Below are 12,629 nucleotides of genomic sequence, written 5' to 3'. Positions count from 1 at the left end.
GAGATGAGAATAAGGGAGATGAGAATGAGGGAGATGAGAATGAGGGAGATGAGAATGAGGGAGATGAGAATGAGGGAGGGGAGATGAGAATGAGGGAGATGAGAATGAGGGAGTGGGAGATGAGAATGAGGGAGTGGGAGATGAGAATGAGGGAGTGGGAGATGGGACGAGCACTGCATGAAGAGCAACAAACAAGTTAAGGAGGTGAGAAGTAGCAGTGCGAGATTAAATGATTGCAGTAAGGAGAAAGACAGGGAGTGGGCGAGGGGACCACAACCAGTGACAGGGAAAAGGGAAGAGGATAGAAGTTAGACTACGCGTGAGTGTGTGTTTCCCATTGCCAAACATCCTGTGTCAACAAAACAGCTTTTTAACAGGAACAGTGGTCAAAGATGTCCCCTTGATGAGAACTTGCAATGATTTCAGTCTAGCCTATGCACAAAACTGCAACAAAAATGTGCTGAGTCACACAATACATTGTGTCAAGGAGCACTGATTGCGCCTTCCCACTTCAAAACATGAGCTAAGCGTATGATCATCATTCCCAGGAAGATCACTTACTATGCAGAATACAGGAAAACAAGTTCAACCAGTACAAGAGTCACCTAAGACTAACAATGAGTATATCTGTGACATCTTTATGCAGAGTACAAGGGAATGTCACATTATGGACTACCCCTCCATAATCACCTATTGACTTCAATATGTAGTATTTTCCCATCTCACATGGCATAATCCCCTGCTAGGGAACAAACCATATATTCTTTGAACTTTAACATTTGATTGGGGTTCAACGGGTATATACTCAAGAGTATCAGGAAAGACATCGTTTCTCTTGATAATGCTGAAATGAAATGGCATTCTTCAAACACCTAGATTGCCTGCTCACCTCACGGAACTGGTAAGAGAAACATGCATGCGTGCTTTACTTTTTCCTCTGTATAGGCTATGAGAATATAACTCAAGCTGAACCTCAAAGCAAATAAACCAGCCTGACAGTGCAACTCACCCAATTTCATTAATGAGGCCAGCAACACCCACAACGAGATCTCGAAAGGCACCTGTATGTGATGGTAATCTAGAGACAGGACGGGGAAGGCCTTTTTTGTGTACGTGTAGTTCGTATGTTCGTGGCTGCCTGCTATCCCTCGGTGGTCGTCGCGGCGGTCGTGTCCTCCTCCAGTGTTTTCCTGAGCGCTGATGTCCGGTGAGCTTGCAGCTCCAAGCGTCAGTACGGTGCCCTCCAGAAAGATCAACATCACCAGAAGTAGGAGTCCCCGCTCCAGAAAACTTCTGGAGCCAGTGGGTGAGTGTAAAGCTACGCGAACAGACATGTTGCAATTCGTTTTTATAACTTAAAATATATATATTTTATTTGGGGGTGTAATGAACACACTTTCCTCACTCGCAACTGGTTTTCCAAAGGACCGACAACATATCCATGTTCGACAACTGGCTGGCTAGCTAGGCAACTTTAGTGAGATATTCGAGATGGATGCGGCAGTTCCAGGTACTGTAGCAAGCTGGCTAACAACGTTCGCGAAAGCAGGAAACGTCGAAGGTGCCTGAGCGAGCTATCCGTCCAGGCAACCGAGAGCTCAAGACACGGCTACGGCGCTGTGTTAGTTAGCAAGTTACACACCCTCTCCTAAATACCACAACTTTAAATTGAAAACTTGGACCGAAATCTTGCTTCAGATAGGTTAAATCTCTTCCGCGAAAGATGTCATTGCTCACCGCCGACCGGTAAAAAAAAAAGATGCTGCTCATACAATTCCTGTTCCACCGTAAGATAAATATCATCGATAATGTCCACGGTTACAGCTGACCGAAGTCCAATGTTGACCTTGAATGAAACGTTTAGAACTGTCACGTTGCAATTGTGTGGGGGGATCATAGATATTTGAACTGCATTCCATGCTTTCGCATCCGTGTATGCGCCGTACCCTGTCCCGACAAGACCTTACTTGAACTCAGTCAGTTTGAGGAGCTGTGGCTCCATCCATCACACGTTTTTCTAGCTCCAACAGTGGGCTTCGAATGTTATCCCTCCGCAAGTGTACTCCTTGTAATTTGATGTTAGCGAGATAAATACAACCTTCAAAACGCACACCCTTTCGCGGAGGGAGGAGAATGGGGAGGGAGCCCTTTTTTAATTTCGACCACAGTGACATCTATTGGAGAGGAGGTATTTGATACTTTATATCTTATATTCGCATATGGAAAACCATACATTTCCTGTTCAAAAGTCTGACTAGGCCCAGTGGGTAGTCGCGCCCATCACATTCTGTCCCAGGAGGCTTCGAGGGCGTGAACTGCTATGGCTGATCTGCCTGGATTGCAGGGCAGAACAAAGCCATGGCTATCCTAGTATATGGCATCTGTTGGAGCTGATTGCACCATAAACTCCATGTTATTTAAGTCTTCAGTGTAGGCTAACTCAAATTGTACCTCGAAAATGAGAATATCTTGTACATACATTCGTTGAAAAGATATCCAACTGGAATCTTTCTTTTTATTTTTTATGATTTTCAATTCAATATCAACATTTTGTTATGGAAATGGTGTGTGTTTTTGTGCGAGTCCAGCCAAACACATTTCACCATACCTTCAATATCAAATGGGTGTTATATTGAAATGGGTGTGTTTTCTTGAGAGTACACCCAAAACATTTTGTCATCCATTTCGTAATTACAATAGGGCTATGCCTTGGGTGGTGACACTATGTCACGAATAGCATACTGTACACAACCTATTTTTGTTTGTTTACTTTGACTTTTAGTGTAGTCTGTCATTGTGTTTAGTGTCTCCCTGTGGCACTTTAACCCCCACAGCTTTCCAAATACAGTTGTACCATACCACTGAAGGTGTCTGGCTTGTAATTACTGTGGTGGGAAATGGTATGGTCATTGAGAGCTGTTTGCACCTAAAAACCTAAAAAAAAATATGAACTGCTGAACTGAGGATGAGTAGTTCGGATGCTGCTGCTGATGATCATTTTGGGTGTCATAAAGTATTTAAAGGAGGTGAAGGTAGTTGAACAAGTGCTTTTTATATGAAACACTTTAAAGCACACAGTGATCATTGTGAACATTCTTATTCATTTACAGTATTGTATATTGTACTGTAAAAGTTGTAATTTATCCAAGGGGATTAGGTAGTGTAGCCTCTGTCTGACCTGCCAACACCTGTATGCAGTCTACCACAATAGCTGCATTAATAAGTTATGATGAATACCAATCACATGCCTGTGTTGCTGCACTTCATGCCTCTGGGGCTTAGGCACACACATTGGCATGGGGAAGTGTCCCTGCATGCACCCTTGCACTCTGTTCCTGCAATTCCATAAAATATAGAAGTGCAGCACGATAGTGAGACACACACACACACACACACACACACACACACACATACACACACAGAGGTTTGCTGTGCCTATTTTTAAAATACTTCTTCAAGTGATGTTGCACAATAGATTTTTCTAATTTGCTTGAGATAAAGAGTACGATAAAAGTCAGATAATACACATTTTCAGGCCAGGAGAAAGTTAATTGAAATTGATTTCCACCATCCAAAATCCATTTGTCTGTATATGAACAGTTGCATAAATGGCCCAGCTTACTTTTATGGGTCGTTCCATTCGATTTCAATCACTTTTTGACTGCACCCCTTTTGATTTGAACAAAACCTTTATTTTTAAATCAATTTTCTTTCATTTTATTATCCTTAAATGTCAATTATCTAGACACAGCATGCTCTTGAATACAGGATGTCATGTTTGGCTTATACATTTATTAAAATGGGAATACATTTGAAAATGCAACTTTCAAATGGGAGCACAAAGATGGTTGGAGGTCCACACATCAGAGAGTGTTGTTGACTTGAATGTGAATAACATGCATTTCCATTTAAGTCAAAATTCGTCGGTGGGTGGACTGGCGGCCATCTTTGTGGTAGTAATTGGGAGTTAAACATTTTATTTAAATGTCAATGGTGTACCAGCTAAGTTGCATTGGTCTGAAGGGATATGTCCGTTCTATTCATTGTATTTCTATGATGGAAATGACACCCACCCTGTATTCAAGAGTAAGCTGTGTCTCAACCAATGGCGGGCACAACACAAACACCTCAGATTATGTAAAATAGGGTCTAAAATACAACATGTGCGAGAGAAAGAAATTCAGAGTTTAAGTGTTTTTAGATCATTTACGTTAAATGTAAAGAAATAAATGATCAAATAGTTTGACAATCCTGTTTGTAAGCTTGATATTACATTCCAGAGATGAAGACATTGATGTCTCGTGGTAGGGTGGGGTATGTACAATGGGTCAACTTTGAGCATCTCCATCTCCTAAATGTTTTAGCATTCAGGTTCAAAATGTAACTTTCTGACCACTTCGCCATGGGCAAATATGTATGGAAAGTTTTGTTCAAATCAAAAGGGGTGCAGTCAAAAAGTGATTGAAATCAAATGGAACGACCCTTATGCAAGGCTCTTTAGTCATGGCATGATGCTCTCATTTGCATAGTTTGGAAAGTTCATTACGTTTGCCCTCATTTCAATCATGGAGAGCGAAGCCAACATTTTGGCATGTCTGGTCTATATTTGTACACATAAATGTGTACATTTATTCTCTCCTCTCTATTGTGGCTAAGGTCATGGTGCCAGTGTTTGCTTCAAGGACTCAAATTACTACAACATGACTCCAAACTACATCAAACACTTTGAGGAAATAAAAAGAGACATGTCGTTTTGGTCCGTGGATATGAACCAAATTACCCAGGACGCTTAAGTTAAACACATGTTTGGTTTGTCTTGTGTATTTCTTCAGCTTGGTTTGTGCACATACAGTGCCTTGTGAAAGTATTTGGCCCCCTTGAACTTTGCGACCTTTTGCCACATTTCAGCCTTCAAACATAAAGATATAAAACTGTAGCACTGTGCAAGCGATAATATTGAAATTGAAGGAGTATCAGACCACTGCAAATCTACCAAGACCTGGCCGTCCCTCTAAACTTTCAGCTCATACAAGGAGAAGACTGATCAGAGATGCAGCCAAGAGGCCCATGATCACTCTGGATGAACTGCAGAGATCTACAGCTGAGGTGGGAGACTCTGTCCATAGGACAACAATCAGTCATATAGTGCACAAATCTGGCCTTTATGGAAGAGTGGCAAGAAGAAAGCCATTTCTTAAAGATATCCATAAAAAGTGTCATTTGAAGTTTGCCACAAGCCACCTGGGAGACACACCAAACATGTGGAAGAAGGTGCTCTGGTCAGATGAAACCAAAATTGAACTTTTTGGCAACAATGCAAAACGTTATGTTTGGCGTAAAAGCAACACAGCTCATCACCCTGAACACACCATCCCCACTGTCAAACATGGTGGTGGCAGCATCATGGTCTGGGCCTGCTTTTCTTCAGCAGGGACAGGGAAGATGGTTAAAATTGATGGGAATATGGATGGAGCCAAATACAGGACCATTCTGGAAGAAAACCTGATGGAGTCTGCAAAAGACCTGAGACTGGGACGGAGATTTGTCTTCCAACAAGACAATGATCCAAAACATAAAGCAAAATCTACAATGGAATGGTTCAAAAATAAACATATCCAGGTGTTAGAATGGCCAAGTCAAAGTCCAGACCTGAATCCAATCGAGAATCTGTGGAAAGAACTGCTGAAGAAACTGCTGTTCACAAATGCTCTCCATCCAACCTCACTGAGCTCGAGCTATTTTGCAAGGAGGAATGGGAAAAAATTTCAGTCTCTCGATGTGCAAAACTGATAGAGACATACCCCAAGCGACTTACAGCTGTAATCACAGCAAAAGGTGGCGCTACAAAGTATTAACTTAAGGGGCTGAATAATTTTGCACGCCCAATTTTTCAGTTTTTGATTTGTTAAAAAAGTTTGAAATATCCAATAAATGTCGTTCCACTTCATGATTGTTTCCCACTTGTTGTTGATTCTTCACAAAAAAAATACACTTTTATATCTTTATGTTTGAAGCCTGAAATGTGGCAAAAGGTCGCAAAGTTCAAGGGGGCCGAATACTTTTGCAAGGCACTGTATGTACATTGTTTGTTTCAAAGGGCACATTAACCCAAAGGCCTCAGGGCTCAATTCTAAAATCTAATTTGCATTGGAACCAAGATAACCCCAAGACAAATATGATTGTTTGATGTCTTCTTGGATTAATTTTTGTACCTTTGAGCCTTGTTTTACATCCCTAACTCAATAAACTACATCAAGCCAATTACACCCAGGCAGCATTTCAACCTGCAGATGGGGACTGGGTGTGATTTCTAGCATGTTCCAATGGAAGAAAAACAGGTGGGACAGACCATGTGATTCAGACCCATAGACTTAGACATCATATCATTGTATCTGACCCATTATTGCATCTGTGAGAGGAGGGCAGCGCTATTGAGGCCATCTCCATTTTGAAGTAGTCAATTTTCTTCTACTACTTCTATGAGTTAGCAAACAAACTGAAAGGGTGTGTACTGCCACTGGAGTGTGTTGTTTGAACAGGTATAAATCCCAGGTTGGCGATTAACTGCTCACAAGTATAATTCATTGGCTGATTCCTCCTGGTGACCTAGATGGAATTGTGTGATCCTTCCTTAACCCATAGGAAAACACACCCAGTTGACTACTTCAAAATGGTGAATGGCGCTACCGCAGATTGATATAAAGTGGAGAAGTCAACTTTGTTCTAAGGGAAGAAAGAATCTGATTGGTTTAGGGGGCAGAACAATTTGATTGGTTTCTATATATGGGTCAGAGCCTGGTAATATCAGGACGTATGATGGGACATAAACCTTCCAACTTTAATGACTAATTTCTCTGAATGGGAAAAAAAACCACCAGATTCACTGGGAATACATTGCATAGGATGAAGAAACAATACTCAGAGTTGCACCTCCATACTACTTGTCAGACACAGAGAACCGATACTATATACTCGTTGTTGGGGTGAAATTGGCGTGGGGGGCTTATTCAACGAAATATTTTAAGTGACGAGCTGACTTACTGGTATATTTGAGACCTAGCTATGACACAACGTTAGTATAGCTATCTGCTAGTCAACCAGCTCTGTTTAGCTTAGCATTTTACATTTCTTCCCCCACGACAGTATAACTGTCCATCCCATTTTCTTTTCAGATAGCTTATTCAACTTAACATTTCAATAAAGCAAATGTTAGCTGACTTACTTGTATATTTGACACCTAGCTAGCTAGCTAGCTAGTGTCATGACATGGCCCTTTCTGGGTACAGATCATGGCTTCCCACTCTCTCCTACACCCAGGTTCTGTTATCTCAGGTTGTAAATTCCTGGAGGAGACTCTCCCCCTGGCCATGCAGAAAGAGAGACACAGAGAGAACAAAGGATTTCATATACCAAACTCCTAAATCCCCAAAATGAAAATATGAAACAAAATGTCTACTTGTGAGAAGCTGGGAATGGTCCGTGGACACTTAAGGGACTGGTATGATGAGTGTGTTTCATTTGGTGACCTCAGAGAGGACAGGAAACACAAATAACTGTGTACATTGTGCACATTGTGTAATTTCTCAATTATGGAGTTTGCATCTAATTCTTGTATAAAATGAATGGGTAAAGATGAAACTATTTGTGAAATGATGTAATGTGATGTTAAACCCTTAATGTGAGAGAATTGTATTCCCTTTTAAAGTTTAACTAAGTCTTTGGCCTGCCCCCATGAGCACAGACATGATCAGGCGTCATTTTCTATTGTTACGAATAAAACCACCTCCTGAGGATATCCTCTTCAGACCACGGATACCTTGGTGGAAACTGAGGTGGCACAGGTTTGAGTTTAGACGAAGCAAACCCACAGCGTGAGCTGTGGTTGCGAATAGTTATTGAATTCCTAACCATACCACATGGAGCATTGGCTACATGGCTGGAAATTGTTAAACTCTGAGACTATCGATCCCTACAGAATAAGAGCAAATCTTAGATACTAATTTACTCGTCTGCAGCTAGAAATTCTGTAAACCTAGGATGCGATTACTGACAACCGACGAAACATCTAATTCATGAGAACATTTCTGAATGGTACTCTGAAGTATCCATTCTAACCACGAAAGGCTTTGATCTTCAAGGTAACAGAAAGAAACTCGGATGAACTCTCCAGCAGATGGACTGACGATTCCAACAGAGATCACGACACATGGGCGTAAATATATATATTGATTGCAATTATTCCCGAATGAGTGAGCGTTCATGTGCAAAGGATTAGCATTTCAATTAATATAATTATAGTAGTATAGTGTGTAGTGATCTTTTTTGTCCACACCCACTTCCCTTTGTCCACCAAGCCGTCATATCGGCTTAGCCCACTAGGGAATCTTCCCTATCATTTGTTAGTAAAATATCTACTGTTGTTTGTGTATGCATTTCTGTGATTATTTAGTATGTTCGTAAATAAATGATGAAGCCAATTTGTGCATGGATGATTTATAGTAAAGGTTGGGTTCATGTAGATAACACACAATATACGAAGTTTGGAATGAGACTGACGTGAGGCAAATAATAATTCATTAATAAGAAGACTAATTGATCAGATATTCAAATATCTGAAGAGTTATATTAGGACAACTATAACTTTTTAATTTGAACATTTTCCTTGGTGCCCCGACTTCCTAGTTAATTACATATACATGATTAGTTTAATCACATAATAATAATTACAGAGAATTGATTTGATAAAATAGCAGTCTTCACTTTTATTGATGCCAAAGACACGACACTAGGTAGCTCTATTAATTCAACATGAGTAGTTAAGAGGTTGCTAAATGTTTAGCTAGCTTTCTCTGTTTAGCTTAGCATGTTGCTGCTAGCTTGCTACCGGAGACAAATTGTATCTTAGAGATACTGTCAAATTTGTCTGACTACTGTAACATAATAATGATTTCAAAATGTTACAACTTTTAACTCAAAGTTTTATTTACAAGATTTCCAGTTCAAACCTCCACCATGTTTTTAAAAGTTGTGCATTTGTTAAACTCCGCCCATTGACCTTTTAGAAACCAATTGGATTTGCTTTGCACTAAAACAATCTGATTCTTTCTGCCCTTGGAACAAAGCTGACTAAACTTTATGTCAACCTGCAGCACTACCCATGCTAAAACAGGCTTTTGGCACTAGAGTCCTCTATCTATCTCTATGTTCAGACTATTTTTTTTTGTAGCTACCAAAGCCACTGTTTCTATACCCCCCACGGTGTATGTGGCGTCGATATGGAAAACATTCATTCTAAACAGCACTGTAGGACCATGCTCACATACTCATGAAAAAATGAACAGCTCACACACTTCGACACAAACAAATAAATGCACACTGTACTCATACAAATAGCCTATGCCCTAAGCCTATGTCATTGAAAACAGGTCAGCAACTAAACAATTATAATAATCGTAACCTTGAGTAGACAGTGCGCTGTTTTGTAAAGCCTGATGAAATAATAACAACAATACTGTATTCATTGTGTTGCCTGCTTTATTTACCCCACTTGGCCGGGCCGTTGTGAGATCATGCTTAGATACTATCTACTGTCTAAGCACAAATGTGAATTTGACTGGGCTACGTCAACAGACCTTCTCATTAGAGGCAAGCCACAAGATCCCTGGCAAACTGCTAGCCTGGTAAAACCAGACTGAACACTGTGCTCAAGTTAAACAAAGGTGAGCGTGCCATTCAAATTGGTTTAACCAGGCTAGCAGACTGGTACCGTCTCATCCTATCCACAACATGCAGCCTAGTAATCATGACCCCCTCAGTGTTCAATTTGAAAAACAAATGTCATGCCACGTTGTCATTGTCTCCTGATGTAAGCACTGTGCTCACTGACAAGCCCTGACAACATGTCTAAAAGAATGTCAGTCACCATAATATTGTGACAGCATGAAAAGAAAATAGACTGTGGAGATAACAATGTTGGATTGTCGAGACGCTCAAACAACAGTCTACACTTCAGTGCGTTTCAGAGTAATGCATCCCAAGTTCCGTTTCAGTTGCATTTTCACTTAGTCTCCCATTGACCTCACAGGGATTGTTCTCAGAGAGTAAGAGACGCCTCCTGGTATTTTTTACCATGACCACAGAGCATAGTTAATGTATACTGAACAGACATATAAACACAACATGTAAAGTGTTGGTCCCATGTTTTCATGAGATTAAATAAAATATCCCAGACATTTTCCATACGCACAAAAAGCTTATTTCCCTCAAATTTTGTACACAAATTTGGTTAAATCCCTGTTAGTGAGCATGTCTCCTTTGCCAAGATAACCCATCCACCTGATAGGTGTGGCATATCAAGATGCTGATTAAACAGCATGAAGTTTTCTGACTAGCTTGGAAAGACAGTACCGTGCAGTATCGAAGAGCCCTCACTGCTGCTCGATCATTATATTTTTCCAACTTAATTGAGGAGAATGAAAACAATCCAACATGTATTTTTAATACTGTCGTAAAGCGAACTAAAAAGAAGCATTCCCCAAGAGAGGATGCTTTTCACTTCAGCAGTGATAAATTCTTGTTCTTTTTACGAAAAGATCATGATTGTTAGAAAGCAAATGATGGACTCCTCTTTAAATCTGCATATTTCTCCAAAGCTCAGTTGTCCTGTCTGCACAACACTGCCAGGACCTAGGATCAAGGGAGACACTCAAGTTCTTTTTATCCTATATCTCTTGACACATTCATGAACATAGTAAGGGCCTTTAAACCTTCAAGCTGCATACTGGACCCTATTCCAACTAAACTACTGAAGTAGCTGCTTCCTGTGCTTGGCCCTCCTACGTTGAATATAAAAATGGCTCACTATCCACCGGATGTGTACCAAACTCACTAAAAGTGGCAGTAATGAAGCCTCTCTTGAAAAAGCCAAACCTTGACCCAGAAAATATGAAAAACTATTGGCCTATATCGAATCTCCCATTCCTCTCAAAAAAAATTGATAAAGCTGTTGCACAGCAACTCACTGCCTTCCTGAAGACAAACAATGTATATGAAACACTTCAGTCTGGTTTTAGACCCCATCTTAACACTGAGACTGCACTCGTGAAGGTGGTAAATTACCGTTTAATGGCAATCAGACTGAGGCTCTGCATCTGTCCTCGTGCTCCCAGACCTTAGTGCTGCTTTTGACACCGTCGATCACCACATTCTTTTGGAGAGATTGGAAACCCAAATTGATCTACACGGACAAGTTCTGGCCTGGTTTAGATCTTATCTGTCAGAAAGATATCAGTTTGTCTCTGTGGATGGTTTGTCCTCTGACAAATCAACTGTAAGTTTCGGTGTTTCTCAAGGTTCCATTTTAGGACCACTATTGTTTTCACTATATATTTTACCTCTTGGTGATGTCATTCGGAAACATAATGTTAACTTTCACTGCTACTGTATGCAGACAACACACAGCTGTACATTTCGATGAAACATGGTGAAGCCCCAAAATTGCCCTCCCTGGAAGCCTGTATTTCAGACATAAGGAAGTGGATGGTGGCAAATGTTTTACTTTTAAACTCGGACAAAACATAGATGCTAGTTTTGGTCCCAAGAAACAAAGTGATCTTCTGTTGGATCTGACAATTAATCTTGGTGGTTGTACAGTCGTCTCAAATTAAACTGTGAAGGACCTCAGCATTACTCTGGACCCTGATCTCTCGTTTGACGAACATATCAAGACTATTTCAAGGACATCTTTTTCCATCTACGTAACATTGCAAAAATCTGAAACTTTCTGTCCAAAAATTATGCGGAAAGTTAATCCATGCTTTTGTCACTTCTAGATTAGACTACTGCAATGGTCTACTTTCCGGCTACCCGGATAAAGCACTAAATAAACTTCAGTTAGTGCTAAACACAGCTGCTAGAATCTTGACTAGAACCAAAAAAAAACATCATATTACTCCAGTGCTAGCCTCTCTACACTGGCTTCCTGATAAGGCAAGAGCTGATTTCAAGGTTTTACTGCTAACCTACAAAGCATTACATGGGCTTGCTCCTACCTGTCTCTCCGATTTGGTCCTGCCGTACATACCTACACGTACGCTACGGTTACAAGACGCAGTCCTCCTTACTGTCCCTAGAATTTCTAAGCAAACAGCTGGAAGCAGGACTTTCTCCTATAGAGCTTTATTATTATGGAATGGTCTGCCTATCCATGTGAGAGACGTGGACTCGGTCTCAACTTTTAAGTCTTTATTGAAAACTCATCTCTTCAGTAGGTCCTATGATTGAGTGTAGTCTGGCCCAGGGGTGTGAAGGTGAATGGAAAGGCACTAGAGCGACGAACCGCCCTTGCTGTCTCTGCCTGGCCAGTTCCCCTCTCTCCACCGCAATTCTCTGCCTCTAACCCCTATTATTGGGGCTGAGTCACTGGCTTATTGGTGCTCTTCCATGCCATCCCTCAACCCACTCAACTCACTTGAGTGGGTTGAGTCACTGACGTGATCTTCCTGTCCAGGTTTGGCACCCCCCTCGTGTTTGTGCCGTGATGGAGATCTTTCTGGGCTATACTCGGCTTTGTCTCAGGGTAGTAAGTTGGTGGTTGAAGCTATCCTTCTAGGGGTGTGGGGGCTGTGCTT

The 12,629-nt window shown here is 41.0% G+C and overlaps 1 protein-coding gene across 1 annotated transcript in view; it reads right to left on the bottom strand.

Annotated features, from left to right (window-relative positions):
• Positions 1–2,130, bottom strand: part of slc9a1a (solute carrier family 9 member A1a) — a 45,108-nt gene extending 42,978 nt beyond the window's left edge. Inside the window, exon 1 of the mRNA XM_046313410.1 lies at positions 1,010–2,130. Coding sequence (XP_046169366.1) covers positions 1,010–1,334 — 325 coding nt within the window. The 5' untranslated portion in view covers positions 1,335–2,130. The remainder of the gene's footprint in view (positions 1–1,009) is intronic.
• Positions 2,131–12,629: the final 10,499 nt, after the last annotated feature.

This window comes from Oncorhynchus gorbuscha, linkage group LG19, assembly GCF_021184085.1.
Source record: "Oncorhynchus gorbuscha isolate QuinsamMale2020 ecotype Even-year linkage group LG19, OgorEven_v1.0, whole genome shotgun sequence".
Taxonomy (NCBI): domain Eukaryota; kingdom Metazoa; phylum Chordata; class Actinopteri; order Salmoniformes; family Salmonidae; genus Oncorhynchus; species Oncorhynchus gorbuscha.
The sequence above is the reverse complement of the archived record's forward strand: the minus strand, read 5'-3'. Positions and strand labels throughout refer to the sequence as shown.